Source organism: Ursus maritimus, unplaced genomic scaffold, assembly GCF_017311325.1.
Source record: "Ursus maritimus isolate PB19 unplaced genomic scaffold, ASM1731132v1 scaffold_3, whole genome shotgun sequence".
Taxonomy (NCBI): Eukaryota; Metazoa; Chordata; class Mammalia; order Carnivora; family Ursidae; genus Ursus; species Ursus maritimus.
In genome coordinates, this window is record NW_024425563.1 from 96587613 (window position 1) to 96614502 (window position 26890).

At 49.3% G+C, this 26890-nt stretch overlaps 1 protein-coding gene across 1 annotated transcript in view; it reads left to right on the forward strand.

Annotated features, from left to right (window-relative positions):
• The window catches only part of ABCA13 (ATP binding cassette subfamily A member 13), a 369975-nt gene that overhangs the window by 325799 nt on the left and 17286 nt on the right, over nucleotides 1–26890 (forward strand). The window contains 4 exon segments of the mRNA XM_040644577.1: nucleotides 2082–2232; nucleotides 7104–7238; nucleotides 9316–9419; nucleotides 16281–16373. Of these exon segments, the coding sequence (XP_040500511.1) occupies nucleotides 2082–2232; nucleotides 7104–7238; nucleotides 9316–9419; nucleotides 16281–16373 (483 nt within the window).

Here is a 26890-nt window from a genome sequence, read left to right on the forward strand (position 1 = left end):
ATTTGGAAGCAACAGAGATCCCTTCAGTAGGTGAATGAATACATAAACTGGGGTGCATCTAAAGAATGGAATGTTACTCATCAGTAAGGAACGAGCTATCAAGCCATGAGAGGACGTGGAGGAGCCTTAAATGTGTATCACTAATGAAAGAAGCCAACCTGAAAAGGCTGTGTACCGTGTCATTCTAACTCTGTGACATCCTGGAAAAGGCAAAAATATGCAGACAGTGGAAAGATCAGTGGTTGCTGGGGAGGGGGAGGAAGGAAGGGACAGGGACAGGGCACCAAGGATCTCTATGGCGATGAGAGGTTCTTGTGATACTGCTGATACACGATGCTGTGAATCTGACCAAACACACAGAAATGTACGACACCAGAAGTGAGCTCTAATGTAAAGTATGGACCTAAGTGAACAACAGTGTCTCAATATGGGTTCATTAATTGAAACAAAGCTCCAGAGCAATGCAGGATGGTAAGGATGGGGGAGACTCTGGATGAGAGGGAGGTAGGGTGTGGGAACTTCGTGCGCTTTCTGTTCAACTTTCCTGTAAACTGAAGCTGCTCGAACAGTTGGACCTCTGTTCATTACAAAAATGATTACCTCCCTCTTCCTTGTTTTTAGTCTTATTTTTCCCCCCTTCCTTTTTTTTTTTAATCTTATGTTTTCCCCCTCTTCCTTCTTTTTGTGGTTCTTTTCTCTTATGCCAAATGGTCACAGAATGAATAAACATGGTACCCTTCCAGGTGCAAGACGGAGTTATTGGAGCTGGTCCATTCGTTAATTCAGGGACCGCTGTAACATGCGGGCTTCTGTTTTATCGAAACGGTGGTGGTGCTTTTAAAACACTAACTGCTGCGTGCATGTGTACCAGTAAAAGGAAATAGAATGACGTACAGCTTCATGCTGTAACATGGAGGAACCTTGAAGACATGCCAAGTGACAGAAGCCGCTTGCAAAAGGCCTCGCCTATTTTGTTCAGTTTCTGCAAACTCCCGGAATAGGAAAATCCACAGAGACGAAAGCAGATGCGTGGCTGCCAGAGGCTGGGGGACAGTGACCACTATCTGGGAGTAGGGTTTCCTTTTGTGGGGTCAAAAGCGTCACAGATCCAGATGGCAGAGATGGGGGCACAACCTCGTGAATGTCCTTCGTACTGCTGACTTTTACACCTTACGATTGCTAAAATGATAACTTTCATATGATCTGTATTTTACCAGCATGGAAAATAAAATATGGAATAGGAAGAAAATAAACTAACGGAGTGAAATTTTTCCGGAAGCAGTGGTTCAGAACAAAGCCTGACACTGTACAGGTGATCCTTGAACAACACGGCTTTGAAGGTTGTGGGTCCACACAGACACAGATAGATGTTGGCTTTTCAGTAAATCCAGGACTGCGAATATTTTCTCTTCCTTATGATTTTCTTAGCAGCCTTTTCTTTTCTTTAGTTTACTTTTTTCTTTTTAAAGATTTCGTTTATTTATTTGAGAGACAGGCAGAGTGAACAAGAGAGAGCATGAACGGGGAGGAGAGGGAGAAGCAGACTCCCTGAGAGCAGGCATTCCAAAGCAGGGCTCCATCCCAGGACCCCAGGATCGTGACCTGAGCCAAAGACAGATGCTTAACTGACTGAGCCACCCAGGCGCCCCTAGTTTACTTTATTTTAAAGATGTGGTGTATTCTACATATAACATACAAAATACGTGTCGATCAGCTGTTTGTTATCAGTAAGGCTTTCTGCCAATATAGGCTGTCAGTTTGGTTTTGAAGGAGTCAAACTTATATGTGGATTTTCTCTAGCCCGGGGGTCAGCGCCCCTAACACCTCGTGTTGTTCAAGGGTCAGGTGCTTAACCAAGGCGCCCCTATTTATATTTTTCTTTAACATAAAAAGTGATGGTGGCCTCAGAGCCAAGCATAGACACATGGGGTGCTACTCGTTCATTAAACCCGTTTATGCTCTATTAATTAGTTGCATTAGACAGGCTGCCGTGAACTTCTCATGGATGGGCCGGGTTGAAGAAATGGGTGTTTGTCTGGGGAGCCGAACTTTCTGGACTGTGCTGGTGTTTCTCTTCGCAGAGAGGTCGTGGATCTGTCTTTGGCGGGCACGGCGGGTGTGCGCATTGGCTACTGTCCACAGCAGGACGCCCTGGACGAGCTCCTGACCGGCTGGGAACACCTGCACTATTACTGTTGCCTCCGTGGGATTCCCAAGCCCAGCATCCCTCAGGTAAACTCCCTGGAGTCTTCCAGAAAAGCGTCCCGCTAAGGAATGCTTGGCCAACACCTCTGGTCCCAACAGAGCTCTCTGACCCCTCGAGAAGGAACCACAGTGCCAGATAAATGTACCAGAAAGATGTTTCCAATCTGATTACATGGAAGAAAACACAGTAAATGTGTTAATGTTGCATTTAATTATGTATTTAAAATAGATCTGAGGGCTGAAGTCACTTGGGGTTAAAGCTGTCAGTATTTGCAACTTCGTCTCCTCTCCAAGTGCCTTTTGCATTTACTGGACTGTTGCTTTTATTCGAGAGCAAGCATTACAGACCTTCCCCCTGGCTCACAGAGAAGGGCTCAGGCTGCCCGTGGAGTGGGGTGGGCTGTTGGAAGGAGGACTTCTGGGTGGAGGGGCTGACACCTGCCTGCCCGGCTCCTTCCCTGGGGGGCCTCTGGAGGATGGAGAGGTGGCAGAAACCGCAGACCGCTCCCCTCCACCGTCTCTGTGGGAGGGTGGGGTGGGCACGGCTGTGAGAAAGCCAGAGGCTGCTGCCATTCTGCCTGTTGTGAGCAGTAGTCAGCCAAGCAGAGCTGACAGCCTTGACCGACAGCTCAGAGGACATGCCAAGTGGAAGCCACTAGAATAGCGAGTGCTGGGGCTGCAGCTTTACCTTTTCTGCCCCTTGTAGAGATTCTGGAATGCTCCTTGCATTTCTGGATTCTGAACAAGGAGCAGAAGGTGCATTTTCAGTGAGATTCTGTAAGAGAGGGAACATCCCAGAATTCACGGGAGACAAAACTAACAGCCTCGCTTTCGCTGGCCCACGAAAATTCATCCCGTGTGCTGTTGGGTAATCCTTCTTCAGCCTTCATTTCTTATGATGCTCAGTAAGTGCGAGTAAAGCAGAAACCCTCCTTTGTCCTCGGAGAGCCCCGGTCCCTTCCCCCACCTCCCATCTTCATCAAGCCAGGACAACTGTCTGCCCCTGGAGGTCTGCTCCTCGTGCTTAAGCAGTTATTGAAACCCAGGACTCATCAGGAGCTCGGTCCTCAGAAGGGGTTTATCTCTGTCAGCTCCCCCTGGCTGGTGTTTGATGAAAGAGGCAGCTGCTTGGCAGACGCCATCTGCAGGCCCCTTTGCTGGCCCCGGGGGGAATGCGCACTCGCAGAAGTTCTGCTTAATAGAATAGGGCTCCGCGCGTCCTGTCGTCCAGGGCGATTGCCTCTTGATGCTCGGCGGTCTTACGGGCTCGTTTTTCGGAGCTCCTCCACGGAGAAAGTTATTTTAATGGTGCCAGATTGGGAACTGGCTTCACTTCCTGCACGAAACTGCAGCTATCTTGCAGACAGCATTACTGCTTGCTTGGAGCTTTCTGAGACAACAGCACGTGTGGTCCGGGGGGAGGTAGCTCCCTTTATCACCCACGGCCCTCTCCCATCCGTGGTAGAAATATGGGAGATAGAGTGCAGGCGTGTCCGCTCTAATGTGCCCAGAAGGGACTATTACACACTAACAGAAGAACATTTCAGTATTTGTTCTGGGCTAGACGCTATTCTAAATATTTTACAGCGACCGTGTGAGGTCGATAAGATGCTTATTCCCTATTTTGCAAATGGGGAAGCGAGACACAGGTAGGATAGGAAACCTGCCTAAGCCCCATGGCTAGAAGGTGGTGGGGTTTTCTTTTGAAATCTGATAAATCAGCTCCAGAGTAAGCGTTCCTGATGAGGACATGATCCCGACGCTGAGCTGCTCGTTGAGTACCGTGGAATCTCTTGTGCCCCGAACAGCTCGGTCTTACTTTTACGCCCCTCTGGTGCCTAAGGGAGTGGAAACTATGTGGAGTTATTTTGTGGCCCCTTGGCTCAGGGGTCCCTTTCCACATCTTCCTCCTCCCTGGGTGAGCCCCACACCTGAGCTCTGCCAGGACCTGGAGCTGGGGTCTTTTCCTGGCATATCTATTACTCACCCTCGTTCTCTCCTCCAGGCTGACCTCAGCCTTCACTCCCCTGGGCAGCCCTAGTTGTGTCCTCTGTGGTTCTAGAGGAAGGCCCCCTTGTGCCCGCGGGAAGTCCCTCCTGACAGCCCCCCTGTACTCGTCTTTCACTCCCTCCCTCCCTCAGCGCCCAGGCTCCTCTGTGCCCCGCTGTCCCAGCTCACACACGGCCCAGTCTCTGGTATTTTGTGTATAGTTCTCTTCCTCTCCCCCTGAACCCTCCAAAGGTTCAGTTACATGGGAAAGAGAGGCTGTGTTCATTTGGCTTGAATTCAGGCTTGGCAGGTTGATGGAATGCTTTTCAATTTTTCCCCGTTGTCCACACTGGATAGTTTTCTAGTGTCCATGTTTGAGTCTGAATTCAATGAACCTGATTTTTTTTTTTTGAACTTACATCAAATTATAACAAAATGATTCAGGGGACAGGAGTGACATGGTCTGTGATGCTGGAGAAACGGGTACAATAATTTAAGTGTCACACTGGAACCACCGAACCACAGTGCTGCTGGGGTTGAGGACTGGGGTTTCTGTAGTGTGGTCTTCCCTGGGATAGAAAAGGCAGAGAGCCCTCTGCCCCACTGCTGTGTTCACCTATCAGGGACACCCGCCCCCCCCCCCCCACCCTGTGTCTCACTACCTACTGCTTTTCCACAGACGTGCCTCTTAACCCTGAAAGTTTCTTCCGTTCACAGACGGTTTTGCTAGAAGGAGCCAGAAGTGATGGCAGGAGGAATGGGGACCAGGAAGAAAGTTGTGGGGAGGGGGCTGGAAGAAAGGCTTTCTGTCTTAAATCCGGGGCCCCCTTTATCCTCCTCATTTTGATCTTTCATCTCCCGGGAACCCTTGCCGTGGCTGTCAGCATGGCAGTGCACAGGAATTGGGTTTTTTAAGCAAATAAAGCACGTGTGCACCTCTGGGCGGTTTATTTTGGTCCAGGTGATGGTTACAGAACTCCTGCTAAGTGTGGATCATGACTACACACTGGGGATACAAGGATGAATGAATCCCAAACTCTTGCCTTAAGCGTAGAACAGCTGAGAACTTTACGGAAGAAAAACACCTAATAGCAGAGAGAGAGATTCCTTAAGCAGAATACATTTAGGGGTTGGCACGGCATTTTGCCAACCATTGCTAGTGCCTGACGTTTGCTGCAGTGTTGACAGGAGTCCCAAGTACAGGAAAACTGCAAGAATGTACTTATCAGGCTATATTCTGTGATTTTCTGAAAATATGACTTCAAGAAGTATGGGATCGAACCGATGCATTTATTCCTATGTATTCTGGACTCTTTCCTGCGGCTGTCGAACCCGGGATGTGTAGGCTACAACATTGACCTTTTTTTTTTTTTTTAACTAAAGATTTTATTTATTTATTAGAAAGAAAGAGAGAGAGCAGAAGTTGGGGGGAGAGCGGCAGGCAGAAGGAGAAGCAGACTCCCCGCTGCGCGGGGAGCCTGACGCGAGGCTTGATCCCAGGACCCTGAGATCATGACCTGAGGCAAAGGCAGATGCTTCACTGACTGAGCCACCCAGGTGCCCAACATTGACCTTTTGTGGAATTGGGAAAACGTGACCTATGTTTCCTGGTTCCATAAACATCAGCATTTATAGTTTGGCGAGTTTATTCCGAAGTTCCCTGTGTCCCCTTGACTTACACTCTTTGATAACTAGGCCAGTCCTCGAGATTCTTAATTCTTCCTGTGTTATTTTGAGGAGGCACAAATAAAGCCGGAGAGCGCTTTCTGTCGGGGCTTTTCTTGGGAGGCATAAACATCGTGCCAGTATTTTCAGACGTTCTTGTTATGACATCATCGCCATTATTATTAGGAGTATCCCAACTTGTATGCCTGTATCCAAAAAAGCATGAACGTTAGTCCATATATTTCATTTAAATATATACTTTATTTTTAAATTTTCTTCCATTTATCTTCCCTTTGATTCGTATTCGGGACACAGAGTCTTCCCCACCTCTCCTAAATTTGAATTAAGATATGATCGCCGCCAGTTTGATCATATGATGATCTGTGGCGATGCGTCTGTCGTCACAAAAGTTACGTAGAAAACATTTGTCAAAGTTTTAAATTGTGTTTTTAGCTCAGTCGCGGCCGCAGAGGAAGCTGCACCGCTTTGGAAAGGAAAGCAGACAAAATGTAGGGTGGCGGGCATTGTGGTGGGCGTTCGAGCAGAAGGGCTGTATGGGCATATGCTGCCCACTGGGGAGGGGAGAGGGGACAGAGACGAGGACAAGACTGGGGGCCCCGGGGTGTCTGAAGCAGGGCAGGTGAAGGTGGGGCAGGGACAGGAAGAGAGGAGGCGGGACGTGCCGTGTGTGTGCTCGGGGTCGGAACCCCCGTCCTGAGGGGTGGCGCACGGTCACTGTCCTCCTGGCTTCGTTCAGCTGTTCCCGGCGGTGGCCGGTGAGAAACACTCCCTCTATTCCCCGTCTCTCCAAGTGGCCGCCTCTGGCAGTGGCTCCTCGGTGGAAAGGGGACATTTCTTGTCCTTGTGAATATTGAAAACCCTCTTCTCCGTTCTCTGCTCCCTGAAGTCCTGTCCTGCCCTCCCCCTCCCTGGTTTATTCCCTCCCTTCCTCCTCGGTCTCGCTTTGGGCTTGCCTGCATCTCTCTGGCCGCCCCAGGGTGGCTGTGCATCGGGCCCTGGCTCGATGGGGTTTCTGGTGCCCTCTGCTCCCCTGAGCTCCAGCCCTGAGCACCCCTGCAGGGGCCCACCTGCTTATCCTCTGCCAGCCTGGGGTCAGGAAAGGATGTGTTCGTGGGGGGTAGGCAGGGGCAGCGGGAGGAAGGAGGGCATGCAGGGCTGAGAGCCCCGGTCTGGGGGGCCCTTGGTGCGTGGGGATACGTTCACGGACAGCGCCTGTCCTGCAGGTTGTCGGGGACCTTGTGAGGCGTCTACACCTGGAGGCCCACGTGGACAAACTGGTGGCCACGTACAGTGGGGGGACCAAGCGGAAGCTCTCTACAGCCTTGGCCCTGCTGGGCAAACCTGACCTGCTCTTGCTGGTGAGTAGCCGAGAGACCAGTGGTCTCCGGGCATCTTCAGACAAGATGCCCCTCTGGGGAGGAAATTCAAATCCTGCAGTGTGGGCTCTCTGAGCTAATAAACACTTTGCCCTAAGACAACATTTCCCAACGGAATCTAAGAAAGCCTTGGAATTTTACAGAACTTTTTAAAAAAAATTATGTTTTGATAGAGTCCCTGTTATCTTTCTCACTGAGGACTCCATAAAAATTTACCATTAACAGCAGTATTTTGGAATAACACCAGGGTCCAACTATAATCTGGTAACCAAAATACGCTTGACATCTAACATGTTCTTTTTGAGTCTTTTTCTGTGTGCGGATAAGTGATTGTCGCAGCTGTGGTGACATGAGTCTGTGGTGAGTCTTGACGGTGGGTGTCAGGTGCAGGACGAATATGGCGGGGAAAGTGGGTCATTCAGCAGGAAGTGGGGCTTGGAGGCAGTGGCTTTGAGACCAGGCTGTCCGTAATCTATGTGGGAACTGGAGCTAATCCAGTTTGGCTGGATGAAAGCATGAACTGATGGCGGGGGATCAAACAATGGAGCCAACTGTCTTGCATTTCAAAAGTAGCTCAAAGTCACATGCAATACGATGTCACAAACAATAGGAAGAAGGCACGATGTGGGTGCCATAGACGGGGTACAAATCACTGGGGTGCATCCCACACCTGTCCACGTGTACGAAGTCAGAGGGGCAGCAAAACACGTGGGGAAAAATTCTTTCCTCCTTTCTGTTCTTGTTCATTAGATGGAAACTGTTTTAAAGGGGATTTAAGAGGCCTGCTTTGGAAGTGTGGCCTCTCATTAATTAATGGGTGTCTTCTGGACTCGCAGCTGATTTTCCTTTATTTGCTGTAAATGTGCTTCTTTGCACTGTCCCAGATCAAGGTCTGGGTCAGCATGCCATATTCTGACACCCAGTAGTGAATACGAATACTTGTCCCGTTCGGCAGGTTGTAAACTAGGTTTTCCATACAAGCAGGGGCCCGCGTCGAAGGGCTCACAAGGCCTGGTGTCTGTTACCTTCTGTAGAACTTTCCCCATGCTCAGCCTCCTCCATGTCTTGAATCAGGACGGGAACACCGCCCTGGAACATGTCCCTCACCTGTTTCATACAGCCTTGCTCTCGGCTCCCTTGGTGGTGCTAGACTCGGGGTTTAGTGGTCGGACTCAAGTCAGCTGCCAGGGTCCAGATTCTGGCTTCTAGAAGCACCTCCCTGCACGCACGTGGCCTGGCATGTTGAATGCATGTCTCCACCTGATCTGCAAATGGCCGTGATTCAATCCTGTGTATTGGGCTCCTTGAAAGCAGGCCACGGAATGATGGCCACGAAGCACGTGGCACCCAGTGGGCTGTAGTGATGGCGGTGATGGGGACGCGTTCAGAGCATCTGGTTCAAGACATGCATCGCAGGGCCTTCCAAGTTCTCCCCCGAGGAAAGGCAAGTGGTTCCCGCGTCTGACACCAGCGTGGGGTCAGGAAAATGTAGAGCCATCCATCAGCTTTCTCGCCGAGCGATGCATGACCACTGCTGCTATGGACTTACTCTTCTAACTACGCACATATATCACCCGGCTTGCAGAAAAGTGCAGGTGTTTGTTTTCCTGCTCAGGGCCATTTTTTTGTCCACTTTCCATCTGTTTTTCTTTTAGGGAAGTTGATGACCCTAAGCTCTTAAGAAAAATGTGTTTAGTACTCCCTGACTGCAAAAAGCCCAGAAATGCATCACGCGGCCCAGAACCGTTTCTCTCAAAAGTGGTTCAGTAAGTGCTTTGGTGTTTATTGAAGGAGAAACCTCCAGGTTCCAAGAATCCCACGTTACTTGATGATGCTACGTAGGGGAAGCTTTCTTCCGCTCTGGCCTGTCTTTCCGCGGTGGATTGTTCGGAAGTTCCACGGAGGTGGACGGTGCAGCAGGGGGGGCCGTCCTCTCCAACCACCAGGTGTCATGAAGACGTGCTGCTGGAGAGCCAACGCGGGGTCCCCCCATCCCAGCCGGGCCTGCATGTCCTGGCGTGCAGCCCCAGCACCCATCATCATGTGCTCTCTCCTTCAGGATGAGCCCAGCTCCGGGATGGATCCCTGCTCCAAGCGGTTCCTGTGGAACACGATCATGCAGGAGGCTCGGCGAGGCTGTGCAGTGGTGCTGACCTCCCACAGGTGAGCCACAGCCCTTGCGACTGGTCGGGGGGCCAGGCTGGGGGGCTGGCAAGAGTCGTGGAGCAGCCGGGGCCAGGCCCATGCCGCCCACACGCTCCCACATCCGGACAGCACCGTTGCCGTGGGGATGTAGCCGGGAGTCCCCGTGCACAGGTTAGGACCCTGAAGCGGAGACGGGTTGGGCAACGTAACCAAGGCCACATGGATGTCAGGGGGCAGAGCTGGAGTCTGAGCCCAGCGGTCTGTCGCAGGCACACGCTTGCCTGTCTATCACTCTTGCAGATCCGGACTTCCTCCCCCAGTCTTGAGACCAGGTGTGAGTGCCTTTCTGCCCAAGATCATTTTTTTTTTTTTTAAGATTTATTTATTTTATTTGAGAGAGAAAGAGAGAGCACACGAGCACGTGGGCAGGGGGAGGGGCGGAGGGAGAGAAGCAGACTCCCTGCTGAGCGCAGAACCCAACCCTAGGACTCGATCTGAGGATCACGAGATCATGACCTGAGACAAAGTCAGTCTCCCAACCCACTGAGCCACCCAGGTGCCCCAAAGTGTGGTTTTTTGTATCTGATTTCTATCCAGTGCTGTGTCCTTGAGGCTCCTCTGTGTTGTGTCGTGTGTCAGCCACGTGCTGGTTTTCAGTGCGGAACGGTGTTCTGTCACGTAGCTAGACCATATTTTGTCCATTCTTCCCTGATCGATGGCCCTTTGGATTGTTTCTCGTTTAATGTGCTGTGAACAGTCATATAAAAGTCTTTGTGTGGATGTATGTTTTTATTTGTCTCGGATGGTTTTTAGGAGCCAAATTGCTAGATTGTGTGGTAAGTTTGGGTTTAATGCTTTAAGACACAGTAGTTCCGACGAGGCTTCATCATTTTATGTTCCTAGGACCAAAGATGAAGTTCTTAGTTTCTGCAGATTCTTGTCAACACTCTGTCTTTCTGATTGTAGCCATCCTGGCGAAGTGTGATTTTAATTCACATTGTCCAGGTGAATGTGTCATCCCTGTCTTCTCAGCTGCGTTGTTTCTTATAAGAAACCGGCCAGTGTGAATTCTGATGTTGCCCCGTTCATCGTGGGTCATTCCTGCCTTGCAGCTTGCAGGATTCCCCTTTGACTTTTAGTTTCACAGTTCAACTTTGATGTGGCCACGGGTGGATCTCTTTGATCATGCATTGTGCTTCTTGAATGTGTGGGTTAATGCTTTTTCAGTAAACACGGGGACATTTTGGCACTTATTCCACTGTTTTTTTTTTTTTTTTTTTTTTTTCTGGCTCTTTCTATCTTTCCTTTCCTTTCCCGTGCACTGGTACTGTGTGTGTATGATGGTGTTCCACAGATCTATGGGTTTCAGTCCATTTCTTTTTAATATATTTTTTCTCTTTTCAGACTGAATAATCTGTATTGATCTATCTTCAAGTTCACTGATGCTTTCTTCTGCTACTCAAACTTTTCTGTTGGTCCCATGGTGGAATTTTCAATCCATTTATCATACTCTTCAACTAAAAAAATTCCATTTGGTCCTTTTTTTTTTTTAAGGTTTATTTATTTTTGGAGAGAGAGAGAGCACGAGTGGGAAGGGCAGACAGGGAGGGAGAGAACTCTCTAGCAGACTCCCCACTGAGCATGGAGCCCAGGGTGTAGGGCTCGATCGCGTAACCCTGAGACCATGACCTGAGCCAAAACCAAGAGTCGTATGCCCAACTGGTGAACCACTCAGGCACCCCATTTGGTCCTTTTTCTAAAAAAATAATTTTAATCAAATTCAGAATCTCTATTTGTTGATTGTCATTGTCATTAAGAACTTCTTGAAACACTGTTTTCTTTAGTGCTTTGAATATATATAGAGTAGCTTCACTGAAGATTCTTTTCTGCTAAATGTAGCATTTAGGGACACTTAGGAACAGTTTCTGCTGTTTTCCCCCTGAGTATGGGTAACAGTTTCTGGTTTCTTTTGCAGGTTATAATTTTTTGTCGAAAGCAGGCTATTTCACATTATTTAATAAATTGTAGCATCTCTGGTTTGATTTCTCCCCATCCCCAAAAGTTGCTGTTTTTGCCAATTTTTTAATTTGTTTTTGTTTTTGTTTGGTTTGTTCCTTTTGTGTATATGTGTTTACTGTTTCTTTGCCGGAGATGAATCTATGAAATCTCTTTCCCCTGCAGCGAGTAACTCCTGATGCCTCCATTCAGTTTGTGTTTTAAATTTTGTGCTCGGTTTTTAAGCCCAGAGTCCTTGGAGCCACCCGATTTTATATGGGCAGAGGAAGCCCTCAGCCACCTCAAGGCAGCAAAGAGTCTGTTCTCTGCCAACGGATCTGTGTGTGCACAGGAGAGAATATTCCAAGTGCAGGCCTCTTCTAGATGGCCCAGTTTTGCTTTCTCCTGGGTTCTGCTGGTCTCTGGGCTGTGTACTTGGATGGCCCCTGGGTTCATGTGGAGCCTGTGGCTGGTGTGGCCCCTCTCTGACCTCTACTGTGTGTACATGCAGCCCCAGTAAGCAGTATGCATGCCCCAGCCACTCAATATCAGCCTGGTAGAGCCCACCTCGGGCCAGGTACTGGAGCTATTGGCCTTCTTGTTTGCTGAGCTTACAGAACTCACTTATGCTGACCATGTCACTGGGTACAGGCATTCCCCAGTGGTCCACACTGAGTGCAGAGAAGCTGCCAATCCTCGTGGTCCGCCCTGCCTGCTAGCAGGTGCATGTTTGTAAAGCTAATGACGGATTACCAGTCTTCTTACCCTCAATTCATCAGTTTGTCACCTGCGTTTCTCAAATTGTCACGTGCCTTTGGTCAATTTCCAGAATTCTGAAATGGTTGTTTTGGTTCATTTGGTCCAGTTTTATAGTCACTTTTCGGAGACGAGCCTTGCCATTTTTTTTTTTTTTAACTTGGCTGCAGCTGAAAGTCCTGCGCTTGCCTTTTTGTCTTTGTTCTGTGTCTCTTCAGAAAATAGAATTTTACATCGAAGTAAATTTGGCACATCTTCCACCTTCTATTTTGGCTGAAAATGATCTTTTGGCCGTGCCGATTCCAGAAACTCCCTGCATTCCTGTGCTCATTATGCTGACATGTGTTAAGTCCTCATGTTCGTAGGTAGGTTCTAAGATTGGATAAATGGGTGTCAAATTAAAAATGCCCCTTAAATTCCATAGAGCAGATAATGATTGCAGACCGTTCTCAGAAAGACCACATGTCACTGTAATTTCTGTTTTATGTCCTCCTGTTCACATGGTTTCACGTTAACGATGTGTCTTCATTTCTATAAATCTGTCCATATTCATGCAATACAAAGGTCTAAATGACTCACGATTAATGAAGAGTAGGGCAGCCGGTGGTTGATTCTGTGATTCTAAAACAGCTGCCTTCAGCTGAGAAGTCTCCAAATCACACAGTTTCCTTTTAATTTTGAGTCCCTGTCTCTGTTGCTCTCATCATTCCTTACTGAGAGGATCACAGTAAAACATGAGATGGGCAAATGTTGCCCACTGTACTCAGAGGAATTAAAGTGAGTCCATCCGGGGAGCCTGGGTGGCTCGGTCGGTTAAGTGTCGGACTCTTGATTTCGGCTCAGGTCATGATCTCAGGGTCCTGGGATCAAGCCTGGCATCAGGCTCCACGCTCAGTGCAGAGTCTGCTGGTCCCTGTCCCTCCACCTCTCCCCCTGCTCTCTCTCTCTCTCTCAAATAAGTAAATAAATAAATAAATAAATAAATAAATGAATAAATAAAATCTTTAAAAAAATGAATCCATCCAAGAATGACCAGGAGGGCTTTTTGCTTGCCCATCAAACCCTGACTTGTACATTCCATTATAAGCCTTTAAATCTTTGTGCCCCCTGACTAGAGTTCCGTTCCAGTCAGCTTAGCCACCCGGAGGAAATGCGGTGTTCATTTGCTGAGTAAATAGTCAGAGATGACCTTCACTGATGTCGAGCCCCTGGCATCGTATATTCTTCTTGATGCTGAAAATTATCAAAATCTCACCGTCTCTTCTCCCTAGGCTGTGGTGTGGTGGTACCCACCTGTTGTTCGGACCTTATCTGTTTGACAGCTAATAATAGTTCACTTGAAACTGCCAAGTTATTCCTCCGAGGTCCGTTATCATGTGGATCTCTGCCCATCGGCACTGTTCAAGGATGTAATACAGAAGAGGCTTCGCATTGTCCTGCTTCAATTAGAGCACCTACCACACACTCATAAAAATGGAATGAGATTGTTTTAAATTGAAATTAATTAAAGCAACAGTGAAAGACATGTTTGTGCAGAAAGGTGCATAAAGCATATTTGGATGTTGATAGCATATGTTCCTTCCACTTCATGTTAAGCTGCTGCAACAAAGACCCCAAATCGCTGTGGCTCAGACCAGCCATGTATTTCTCTTCCCCATTAACAATTCATGTTGGGGCTGTGCCAGAGCCCAAGGTCATCCAAGGACGCAGGGTCTTGCCGCCATGTCACTTAGTCACCTGTGAGTTTGTCCTCATCTTCATGGTTGAAACTGACTTTCAAGGCATGACCCAGAAATTATACTTCACGGTGACGTCCATCTCCAGCGCACGGAAGGCTGACCAGTATAACCTTGATCCGAACGCGCCGTGACCTGACGAGCAGACTGCTTTATGTCCATCTCCTAACAGCAAAAACAATACATGTTCCCTATAGGTGATTTGGAGAGTGCAGCGAGGTACAGAAGGAGAGACATTCCACCATTAACCTCACTTTTCAAGTGTGGTCAAAATCATACCTTTTTGTGTTTTTCATTCCCGGTTTTTTTTCATATACATGTGCATTTTTCCCGACATGCGTTGTCATTTTATTGTTGCTCTATCATTACTTTTTCCCTGTGCAATGGAGTTTAGAAAACCCCATTTAGTGGCTGATTAACACATGGACACACTCCCCTTTATGTGAGTATTTTATTCTCTTATTGTGGAACCGATTTCTGGAGTTTTACTATTATAAAAAAGTTGTTATATTCATTCATACTTTCTGAGTTTCCTAAAGTAAATGCCTCAAAAAGAGATTATTGCCAAATTGGGTTTCTGGGGAGTTATGCCAGTTTTTCACTCCCACTAGCAAAATATCAGATGCCCCTTCTTAGGATCACGGAGAAGGTGTTTTGGGTATTTTTATGATCTGAGAAATCATTGTTTTTATTTGCACTGGAGATGGGGGCAAAAAGTGTTTTCCTGTACAACATACGAAAAGACCCATGGCAAATGGCTTGCTGGCTGGAAAATGATTTTAAGATCGCGTATGTGGTGATTGAGTTTCTAATTTGTTGGTATGTGTATTACCTGTGAGCGGTTCTTTGAATAGTCGGTCTCCCTTTGCCCTTTTTCCTGGATTGCATTTTCATTGTTCTGTGTTCACGCTAACATGTATCGGTTCTTTATACTGAAACTATCAACCCTTATGAATTGCGTTTGTTGTAATTTTTTTAAATGTTAGTTTGCTGTGTGTGTGTTTTTTTTTTTTTTTTTAGATTTTATTTATTTGACAGAGATAGAGACAGCCAGCGAGAGAGGGAACACAAGCAGGGGGAGTGGGAGAGGAAGAAGCAGGCTCATAGCAGAGGAGCCTGATGTGGGGCTCGATCCCATAACGCCGGGATCACGCCCTGAGCCGAAGGCAGACGCTTAACCGCTGTGCCACCCAGGCGCCCCTAGTTTGCTGTGTTTTGACACATTTATTAGAAGTTTGTAATTCTGCATTGTCAGCTGCCAAACATTTCTTGCACAGTTTCTTCTGTTGCTGTCGTGCTCAGGAGGAACGTTCCCGTGGTCCTGATCGCTTAGGTGTTTAAGGTGTGATTGTCTCCTTCCCCACTGTCTTATCTGGTTCCAGTGATCTGCCTTCTAATTCCTTAGCATATTGCCTTATTTAAATTATTTGAGCGTTATCATTGCTCAGCGGGGAGTCTGCTTCTTCTCCCTCTGCCCATCCCCCTGCTCTATCCTCTCCCTCTCTCAAATAAACAAATAAAAATCTTTAAAAAAAGAATTTATTTGAGCCTTAAGACAAACGTTAATAGTTTCTGGGGCTTACTTCTCTTACTATTTACAGTCTTTCTGCCTCTCACTAAATAACTTTGAAGATATGCTTTGTAACTTTGACTGGCATTATACTATATCCTTATTATAATTTGTTATTTTCTATGTGATTATACTAATGCTGTTACAAGTTACAAATCTTTATTACATATTTTAGACCAAGATAATATTACATAATATTACAAACTAAATTACAGTTGCAAATTACAATGTCATTTTATTTTATGTAATAAATTATAGTAAAATAGAATTCATATTTGTATTTTATATAAAAGTCACTTATTACATTTCATATTGATACATATATCATATATTTTGTAAAATAATTTTCATTTAACAGTGATTTTCATATTATAATAATTTCCTTTTTCTAAAACATATTCACCGTTTTCCTTTTCTTGACACACCTTTTTATTGATTGAAGATTTCGTTTAGGTTCATTAGTAGATCTTATTGCTTTTATTTTTCATAAAACTTCCACGTTTTCTGTGAAGGTCAGTTGTGTCTAGTTTATATTTTTGTACTGGCGCTAAAAGGTTCTGTCCTCGTAACTGTGGTTCCTTGGATATTGAAATGCTGCCAGGTTTTTGGATAATTGTGTCATGGGCTATCTAAATAAAACATCCATCTACAAAGTGCTTTTGGGGGGGTTTCTTGAGGTTTGTATATAGATATTGACACAGAGAGAAAAATCATGAATTCGCACCAGTAGTGTTTTGGTCCACTTGTGGTTTCAACTATTTGGTCCAAGCGGGGCGTCTCCAGGGCACGGCTCGCTCACGCCCTTCCTGTCTTTCCCCGCAGCATGGAGGAGTGCGAGGCTCTTTGCACGAGACTTGCCATCATGGTCAACGGCAGCTTCAGGTGCCTTGGCTCCCCCCAGCACATTAAAGACAGGTATGTGTGTTGTATGTATACATGTATGTTGTGTGTATATTTCTCTTTCCGTTGGCCTGTTTAGTGTAAGTCGGTGCGTGATGCACCTGTAGCTGGTGATACTCTGGCACGAGCGTGGTCCAGTCCCCTCGCGACGGAGGAAGGGAGATGGGGGCTGAGAAGGTGAGGGTGTGTGGGACACACGTGGACCCGGCCATTCCCTACCACGTTCACGGCGTCTTCCGGGAGGATGGGCACGCTCCTTGTGACAGTCACGATGAAGAGAGGAGAAGACTGTCCTCGCTGACACAGAGGTTGGCGAACCTGGGCCCCTTGTCCAGGGTGGATCGCGGGCCTCTGTTAGCTGCCCACCGCCGTGCTGTGAACGGGTCTGCGCTGTGTCAGGAGGGAGCACGGGGCTGTTGTGGCTGATTTTTGTCTGCACTAGTAAGGACTGAGCATTTTTCCTGTGTGTCCTCACCCCTTTGATTTCTTCCCTGCTAACTGTCTTGTCATGTCTTTGCCGTTGACTTTTTGGGATCGTCCTGATTTTGCTGCCAATTTCGACAAGCATGTTTCTGTCCTAGTCTTGCGCTTTTTGAAAATTCAGTGTCACTTAAACAATTTTCACAGTTTCTGGTTTCCTTTTAACTTGTTTAATCTTTTGTTTCTGATACAGAATAACTTATTTATATATGTTGATGAATTTTTCATTTTCATTCAGAGTTTTTGAAGTTGGAATTTGCAGGCAGAGATCTGTTAAACAGATCTATATATTAAGTTGAAATGTGTTTACTTCACGGAGCAAATATTACGGAGTGCTTGATGTGCCGTGCTGGGGAGGGAATATCCATTTTCTGGGGGCTCGGAGTCAGGTGCTGCCGGGACAGCCAATCCCGCTCCTGCTTGCCGCGTCGGGTCGGTCACTTGTCAGATCCACCTGCTGGAAACTGTTCTCGATATGTACTCCGCTCACCTTTAATAAGTGTCATCAAAAGAAAAATAATATTTCACACTCCCTAACCTTTATGAATGCTTACATAAAGTTTTATAGCCCGTGCCTGATTGTTAGGTGATTTATGTCTCAGCCTAGCTGCCTGCCTCTCTCGAGCTTTTTGCAAGTTGGCTGGAAGAGCCAGCCGGAGGAGGCTCAGAATCCTCGTCCAGCTGGCGTGGTCTGCGTGCTCGCAGTCTCACGACTCCCGGGTTCAGTTCCGATAACGCATCCTGTGGCTGAGGGCGGGTTGTTAGGAATGTATGGACTGTACAATGATGTGAAGCAAGAACTGGCTTGTGCGTGATTCACAGCAACACCGAACTTAATACGTTGCCAGAGATAATTTGTAAAGTTGGTATTTTCCTGCAGCAAATAAACTGATGACATATGTTTCCGTAATAGGAGATAAAAAGTGAAGGGTTCATCCTGACCTGGACCTGGGAGTCCCCAGCACCTGTGCCCGCTGAGGTCCCTGAGGCTGAGGGGCTGCGTGGAGAGTGTGGGCTCCTCTCCCCTCCTCTCTGTGCACGCGGTCCTGAGTGCGCACAGCCCATAGGCATGCTCGTTGGCGTGCTTTGGCTTCCAACCCTGTTGTCCCCCACATGGCACACGGTTTTTTGTCTCAATGTCTGATGGTGTCTCCACGTGCTCTGACCAGGAGCGGTGACTCTAGAGTTTCAGTCTGTGCCCATGTTGTGCAGAGCCCCGGGGCTGTGTGCGAGGGGCCGCTGAGCACCTGCAAGGGGCCCTGGTCTGCCGCCCCTGCAGCCATCACGCAGCCTGTCTGTCCAAGCATCCCCGGCTGGGGACAGGTCACCGCGAGGCCAGGCGAGTGTGCGGCACTTGGAGGAGGGCCTAGCTCAGGCCACGTGTGGTCTTCGGAGAGGCTGGGGAGGCGGGGGGAGGCGCTTCTGTGGGGGTTGTCCTGCGGGAGCATGAAAGCTACAGCTAAGCCCGTGGAAGTCGGTCCCGTGCACCTGCCCCCCCACCCTGACTCCTCCTGACGGTGCACGGGACCAAATGGGAGGAGTCAAGGCCATCTTGGGATTTGGGACTGAGGACATTTGAAAAGAGTGGGGAGACAATGTGGATAGAGCAGGGGTGAGGGAGCCTCTGGGGAGAGGGGTTGAGGCGGCACCTTGGGGACACAGCGTTTGGGAGAGACTGTCCTGAGCTCCGATGAGGGGTTTCCCTGTGGAGATGCAGGGGTGGGTGCGCAGGGCCGTGGCTTGGGTGGGGAGACATCTGCCTCATGGGATAGCTGGCCCCAGGAGCTGCAGGAGCCCCATGGAGGAGACTCGCAGAGCCAAGTGGAGGGCTGGGCAGGGGTTCTCTGGGCCCCGAGACACCTGCCCCAACCTCCCCCGTGCACTCCTTACTGGAGCACCCCGGCCTTGAACGTCATTCCACTGCTGCCCCCAACACGCTGAGTCCTGCTCCCACGCTCCCCTGGCCTCACCTGCGCTGGACACTTCCCTCCCCCTGCTCACCGCTTCCCAGCCACGACCAGCTCCTCTTCTTCGGCATCTAAGTGCATCCTCCCCACCCGGGGTCTGTCTGTGCACTGCTCCATTTCCCCAAACCCGCCTTGTTCCAGCTGGACCCTGCGCCCTGGGAGAGCACAGCCTCCATCTCCCATCGGTCCAGCATTCCTGGACGCCCCCACCTCCACACTATTTCAGAGACGCCATCTGAGGGCAGTGACAGCCAGTCCTGGGCGCCTTGTCTGGGAAAATGCAGGAGGACCACCCCGCAGAGAACAGTCATGGTCCTGGGATGTTTAGGCTTTGACTCCCCAGGAGGACTAATGTTGCCAGCCTCCAAATTCACTCACTGGGGTACCTGGGTGGCTCAGTTGGTTAAGTGTCTGCCTTTGGCTTAGATCATGATCTCAGGGTCCTGGGATCGAGTCCAGCATCGGGCTCCTTGCTCAGCCGGGAGTCTGCTTCTCCCTCTGCCTCTGCCTGCCGCTCTGTCTACTTGTGAACTCTCTCTGTCAAATAAATAAAGTCTTAAAAAAATAAAAGAAAAATAAATTCACTCATTTACTAACTCGGTGTCCTATTTTCTTCCCGAGTTCTAGACCTTGTTAGAACTTCTTAGAGCATCTTGTGTGATATTTCTACAGCAGTTCACACTGTATCTCATTGTACAGTTCCCGCATATTGCTTAAATGCTGTTTGTTCATAAGAACCAACCAAGTCCAAGGTCAGCGACCGTGGTCACACTTTGGTCATTTCTGTGAAGAAGCCAACCACAGACTTCTCCTAGTTGGACCATCTAATGGGTTCTCCTGACTCTGGCCTGGGTTTTCCTGCCCCCAGCAGCTCCGCCAGAGCCAGCCACCCCTGATCTCACCTTGCGTCCAGGCGGGAAGATTTGTGTGACACTGGGGCTGCCTGGCCTGAGGGACACTGGGGCTGCCTGGCCTGAGGGACAGACGGGGTTCAGAGTACAGGAGGTCAGGGGCTCGGCCTCTCTGGGGAAAGTGCCATTCTCCCCATGGCCTCGCACACGCTGGCCTTGTCCCTGTGCCTCTCTGCCTCCCTCCCACTGCCGTGACCTCTGGCCTCTCAGACTTGAGAAGTTGTGTCCCTGCCCCCTGTCAGCCGCGTGCCTCTTGCTGGCCGTGAGGTCTTCCCAGAGCGCTCAGATGCAGCCTCAGCCTCCCTCCTTCCCCAACATGCCACAGCACCCACCCTGGATGTCTTCACTCTTCCCGGGGGCCTCCCCTCCCCAGTCAGCACCCCCTGTTCCCGTGCCCTGGACGGCCTCCCTTCAGGCTCAGGGAACTGGGCAAAGTGCCCTTCTCCCCTTTGCTCTCTGGCCAAGAAAAGTCACAGTTTATGACATTTGCATCCATAAGCTGTGATCTTCGATCAGCAGGTCTGGCGCCTTCGATCTGTGAGGTCTGGCCCCTTCTCGGGGATCGCCCTTGTTTTCCTGTCTCTGCTCCCCAGTGTCCAGGTGACCCCCTCTCCTATGTGTCCCGGTTCTCCTCTTCTGTCTGGTGACCATTTAGTACACGTGATCTTTCCCGTACTGGGCCGAGCTCTGGGCACAGATCGCCTAGCCTCCGGGGGTAATGTCAGGAGGCATCACTGGTGTGGGTACTCGGTGCCAGTTCTCAGTGCTCTGTGCACTAACTAGCTCTCTCCTTCTCACACCCCTGTGAGCTGCTCTTAGTATTACTCTCCTCTGCAAGAATAGAAAATGAGTCAGAGAAACGTGGAGCATCTTCCCGGCTAGTGTGCGGAGGGGTTAGGATTTGAACTTGGGCCTTCGGTTTCCACTTTATTCTGTGGCATATGTTCTCAGGACGGCCCCCACTCGGTAACCGCAGAGAGGGGCCTGTGGTGGAGCTGGGATCCCGGTGCGGCCGGCGAGACTCCTGAGCCATGGGCTCGACGGGCCACCCGGGTGCATGCTGCTGCAGACGCCCCCCGCGTCGTCACCTGTGTCCCTGTGTCTGCGCCCTCAGCGCTCTCCTGTGACCTTCCTCTGGGCAGTGCTTCCACCCCCTCATTCTCATCAAGGCCCTGACACGCACTCATTTAACATGTGGTCTCCAATATCCCCGGATGAGAGAAGCTACCTCTCCATCCACCCCTCAGGGTGGGCTCACAAACTGCCATTCATCCCTCTCTGCCTCTGTTTCTGTTTCTGAGAAGGAAACTTGCCTCTTTATCAACTGTCTTTCTTCTTCCTATGCGACAATCCCACGATCTCCTTCCCTTCTGAGACCTTCCTCCAGGGGATTTCTTTCTTCTCTCATATCTCTGATCTCTGTTTCAGTTATGAGATATGTCCATCTCTTAGTAACAGAACATCAAACACATTGATGTAAGCATATCCATCGACTGAAGCATATCCACTTTTTATATGTAATAAAAGTCCAGAAGTTCATGGTTATTGGCACTGGTTCAGTGGCTCAAGTCTTTACAATCTTCTTGGTCTCAGAATGGCTGCTGTGGCTCCACCCATCACATCCTCCTTCCAGGTAACAAACAGGAGGGAGCAGGGAAAGGCAAGCTGTCTGTGAGCCCCACCCAGTCACTTGCACTTATGTTTTGTCAGTCGCCCTGGCTACTAGGAAGCCTGAGAAATGTAGAATTTAGCTGGGCATTTTGCCACTTAAATAAAGTTAGGTTTCTGCTAAGGGACAAGACAAGTAAGTGGATGCTGGGTGGCTGTCTACAGTCTCTCATGCTCTTGATTGGATTCTTTCCTCAGTCGAGGGTAGGTCATTATGTCGAACAATGGATGTGTGAGACATCGTTGTGCGTCTGCATGCATGGATGGATATGTGTGTGTGTGCATGTACAAAGAGGAGCTGGAGCATACCATCCTCTGGGACACTGATACTTCATCTGCGGAAACTGGGGACGCGTTCCCAGATTCTCTCCAGGGCATAACTGTCCTGCATCCCGAGAGCCAGCAGGTCATGGGCACGTTCACGACGCACCTAGAGGGAACTGGCCACATCTGCGAGTTGCACCTGGTTGCTTTTCCCTGTCCTGGGACCAACTGAAGCAGAAAGTTTAAGTCTGAGTGTAAAAGTCATCCTCCCAAAGGGGGAAAAGAAATCATGTTTCTGAAGCCTAGAGGTTTGGAGTTCGCCCGGCTGATTTCTTGGAGGGGAGGGAGGATAGGGCTGTGGATGTATTCAAAACCAAACCAAACCAGCTTTACAAATAAAGAAAATCCTTAAGATTATGGGAACTTTTCTTTTTATTTTTTAGGACTTTATTTGAGAGAGACAGTGTGTGAGAGAGAGCACGAGCACTAGCAGGGTTAGAAGCAGACTCCCTTCTGAGCAGGGAACCCAATGCGGGGCTCAATCCCAAGACCCCCCGATTATGACCTGAGCCAAAGGCAGATCCTTCACCGACTGAGCCACCCAAGCATCCTGAGAACTTTTATTTTCTTGAGTCGTCCAACTTGAAAACTTGAGGAATCAAAACCAATAATGGAATCAACTTCGAAGGATGCTTTCATCAGTAGGTTGTATGGCCATTCTACTCAGAATATAGAGAGTACTCTGGAGGACTTGTTTGTAGGTTTTCCTCTAAGAAATGGAAGAAGGCGTAGTGACAGTGGAGTCCTCAAGCTATGGCCATCTGGCTGGCCGGAAATGAACCCGTCCCCTCCCGTGACACCTTGTGCTCAGCGTGGCATCTTTGATTTAATGCTTCTAGAAAACATTGCCATGAACATCAAAGCTTAGGTTAAGATTACATCACCAAATAATACACTGGTTGAAAGATTTCAAAATGAAACAGATAATCGGATATGCTTATGTCACTGTCACAAATGGGGAAGGAAGTTTGTACACACTCACATATGATGATTTCTGCCGTGCTGTGCAGCTGTGGGGTGACGGGCTACTGAATTCTATCCTGCATTTTGCTTTGTGTTCAAGCATCACCAGATTCAGCTGCTTCTACCCACCCCTGAATTAAGTCTTTACCAGAAACGGCTCTTTTCAGAGAAAGGCACTCACCGGCTTCCATCTCCTCACCATGCTGGTATGTGGCATCGGTCATTTCACTTGCTTTCACAGCATCGCGTCGCGAGAATACAATCCACGGTGCTCTGATGCAGTTACCCGCGAAGGGCTTCCAAGCCACCTGTCGTTCCCATGCTGGACATCTTGGCTGGACGCCTCTGGTCTTGGAAATTCAGGTCATGAGCGATGTCACCCAGAGTGGTCACTTGACCAAAGGGGACACTCCGCTTTCATTTTCTAATACGTTCTGGTAAGAACCCTCAGGCAGAGAAGGTGGGAAATGGAAGTGTTTGAGACACTGTTTCATGGATTTGGGTTCACATCGTGATTCCTGCTCATGGGTGCATGCTGGCTGAGCGCCTGTCTTAGGAGAGACGACAGAGGCAGGGTCCCTCTCTCAGTGCGCTCGGTCGGGGTCAGACAGACACCCACACACATAAAGGTCAATGCAGCACAGTGTGGAAATTGTCCTAAGCCTGGGGAACAGGATGCTTGGGGGTGCAGCTCAATGGAAGTCATCTCATGCTACTGGATTTTTCTGGAGCGCCAGGGTCTTGAAATCCAGTGGGGGAATAGTTACAGCCCTGACGAGAAGCAGCAAAAACTCACAAATCACACATTCTATAAGAGAGACCAAAGGCTCCAGGAGAAGGTTTCCAGGTGCCTGTGGCAGGGGTGGGGAGGAGACAGAACGCACGCTTCGTGGAAGAGGAGGCATTGAACCCGCGTCTTTCCGCAGGCGGGCATCTCATCCCCTGTGAGTGTGTCCCCGAGGACGAAGGAGGCATGCAGGGAAATAATGCAGATCATAGTTGGGGGAAAGGTCAAACAAGGGGAAAAGGTCAAAAAGTGGGCCCTGCGTCCAGAGACCATCTTTGGGGAGATTTTCCTTCTAGGGTAAAAAATGAGGTGGAGAAGGAAGCCACAGGGAAAGCGGGCTCTTCAAGGGCTGTGTTTGTTCCTGTCCGAGCACGAATGAAGGTCAACGGTGGTCGGCTGGTGACAGGACGTGCGGAGCAGGTGGCATTTGGGGGAGAAAGGTAGAACTCCACAACTGACTTCCCCGGGGCTTGAGGAGAGGAGGACGGTCACGCTCATCAGGTCTGGGGATGGGGCGATGGTGACGTCGTCAGGAGGGCTGGCGGTGAGGAGGGTCTGGATGGGCGACGGTGCTCTGGGAGCGGTGGCAGGCCGTGCGGCAATTCCGTAGTGAAGAAGGACCGCTGCTGTTCTGGAGGCTGCTCTCCACCGCGGCAGGAGGCTGGAGAGAACTGCACTCAGTGGTGATCCCTGGCTCCCGTCAAGACACAGGGAAGCCGTCGCTGAGCTCCTCGCAGCTCCGATCGTGTTGAGAAACGGAGGCCAGGCTCTCCTCTGAGACGTGCTCCTTTGCCACACTCTCCTCGTGCCTTGTCCATGTCGTCCTTGTGACAGAAATAGCTATTATTTTACCCGCCTCACTGTAAGGAATCTCAGACCCAAAAAGCGAGGTGGTTGGCCAGACCCACAATTACTGATGAAAGAAAGCTCCGTTTCTTGCCTCCTCGGTTTCTTATGCTCCTCATGCCACTGGTGATGTCTCGGCTCCCCTTGCCTGTGACCGCCTGGAGGACAGAGCTGTGCCTCGGGCACGGGTCACGGGAGCGTACCCGCTGGAAACAGCAGGAGTCCGTCGACTATGCCTCCTGCATCCCTGCTGAGAACACAACCCTTCCTACAGCTGCCCACCTCCCTGGGAGCGCCAGAAGAGGATAAACGCGTGGCTCCTTCTTTCCGTGGTTGAGAGCTGTCACCTCTTCCGGGAGGTCTCCAGGATTGAGTCTGCCCATTCGTAGAAGTGTAAGACCCCCCCGGATGTTAGCTGGCCCCTCGGCCGCTTGGAAGTAAGAATGCGTTTCTCAGCTGTGAGGACCTGGTGTGGGTGGCCAAAGACATACAACAGGAGGGGGGTCTGCAGCTTCAAGGGTGTGGATTTGTAGGGAGGGACATCACTTTCCATGCCCCCTCCTCCCTTACTTCTACCCCGAATGCTGATGTGATGGCTAGAGATGAAGCGGCCATCTTGGATCACGAGGCAGCCTCCATGTTGGAGGCCGGTGAGCAGAGCAGTAGGGAGAGAAGGAGCCAGACAGGTGCCTGACCCGCTCTGAGCTGTCTGAGGTCAGACTTTCAACCTACTAATGTCCTTGCTCCTTGGGGTTTTCTGTCACCCATACACGAATCTGAACAGACTAATACACCTTCACACATATGACACATGACGTTAATTTGTTTACCGGCTTGTTTTCAGTCTCTTTCCAGTGGAATGGATGCTCTCTTGGGAGGAGGCCTTTCATTTTGTGTATTTCTGGGTGCCTGATATTTGGGACAGTGCCTGGTCCATGACACAGGCTCAAGGCATTTGTTGAACAAAGAAGAAAAGAACGAGGGAATAAAGGTAATATTTGCATATGGCAGGCCAGCACTAAATGACACCCCCCTTCAGGTGGCTACACCTGGACTCGAAAAAGGAATCTTACTATGGCAGCCTTGGGTTCTGTCTAGCATAGTGAACAATTAGTACTAATAACAATAATCGACCCTTTTCGTAAAGACTTTCATTCAGATCCCACTTCTCTCCAGACAGAGTGAAGCCTGCTTTCTCTCAAAACATCTGCATCACCCACGCTTGGTTTGCTGCTTTTAGACACTGGGCTCTGTCTGTACTCAGCGTCTCTCCATTAGCAGAACTACCGGGTGTGTGATTCGGGCCTAATTGCTGCCACGGCCCTGACAGTATTTCCCGTCACCTTCTCTGCTGGGTGGCTAGATTCAGCACCGATGCACGCTGGCCTGCCGACAATTAATGTGCAACCCAGAAAGCAAAAACGTGCCATTCGAAGGCTCCATTGTACACCACGGGATCGTGAATTCTGATTGCAAATACAGCCTAAGCTCAAGAAAACACAGCCGCACCGGGGAGTGGATCTTTGTTAGGTTGGAACTGTATTTCAGAATATTTCTCCAAAGAAGGCGTCCAGATGGCGGACAGACCCTTGAGAAGATGCTCCACATCACTCAGCATCAGGGAAATACTAATCAAAGTCACAATGAGACACCACCTCACACCTGTCAGAACAGCTGAAATCAACAGCACAGGAAACAGCAGGTGTCAGCAAGGATGTGGAGAAAGGGGGACCCTCGCACACTTGTGGTGGGAATGCAGACTGGTGCAGCCTCTCTGGAGAACAGATGGAGGGTCCTCAAAAAGTTATGACCCAGCGATCTCCCTGCTGGGTATTTATCCAAAGGAAATGAAATCACGAAGGCGAACATACCTGCCCCCATGTTCACTGCGGCTCTGTTTACAACAGCCGAGACACGGCAGCAAGCCAGGTGTCCACTGGTGGATGCATGCATGATGATGAAGACGTGGTTTGTGCGTGCACATGTACACGCACGTGTGCGCACACACACACACACACACACACGCTGAAATATTATTCAGCCATAAAAAAGAACCAAATCTTGTCATTTGTGATAACAGGGATGGACCACAAGAGCATTATGCTAAGTGAAATAAGTCAGGCAGGGACGCCTGGGTGGCTCAGTAGGTTAAACGTCTGCCTTCTGCTCAGGTGCAGAGTCTGCTTGAGATTCTCTCTCCCTCTCTCTGCCCCTCCCACTCGTGCTCTCTCTCTCTCTCTCAAAAATAAATAAATCTTAAAAAAACCACACAGCAAACTGGCTACACCATTTTACATTTCTATTGTCAGTGAGCGAGGGTCCCAGTTTCACCACATCCTCGCTGCTTCTTTTATTTCCCCTCCCAGTGCGGGTAAAGTACGTAGGATCTCACTGAGATTTTGATCTGCATTGTCCTGATGATACCATATTTCCATGCGTTCATTGGTGTATCTTCTGTGAAGAAATGCCTATTTATTTATTTTTAAGATTTTATATGTTTGAGACAAGAAAGAGCATGGGAGAGAGAGAGAGAGCACCAGCAGGGCAGGAGGGTAGGGGCAAAGGGAGAGGGAGAAGCAGACTCCC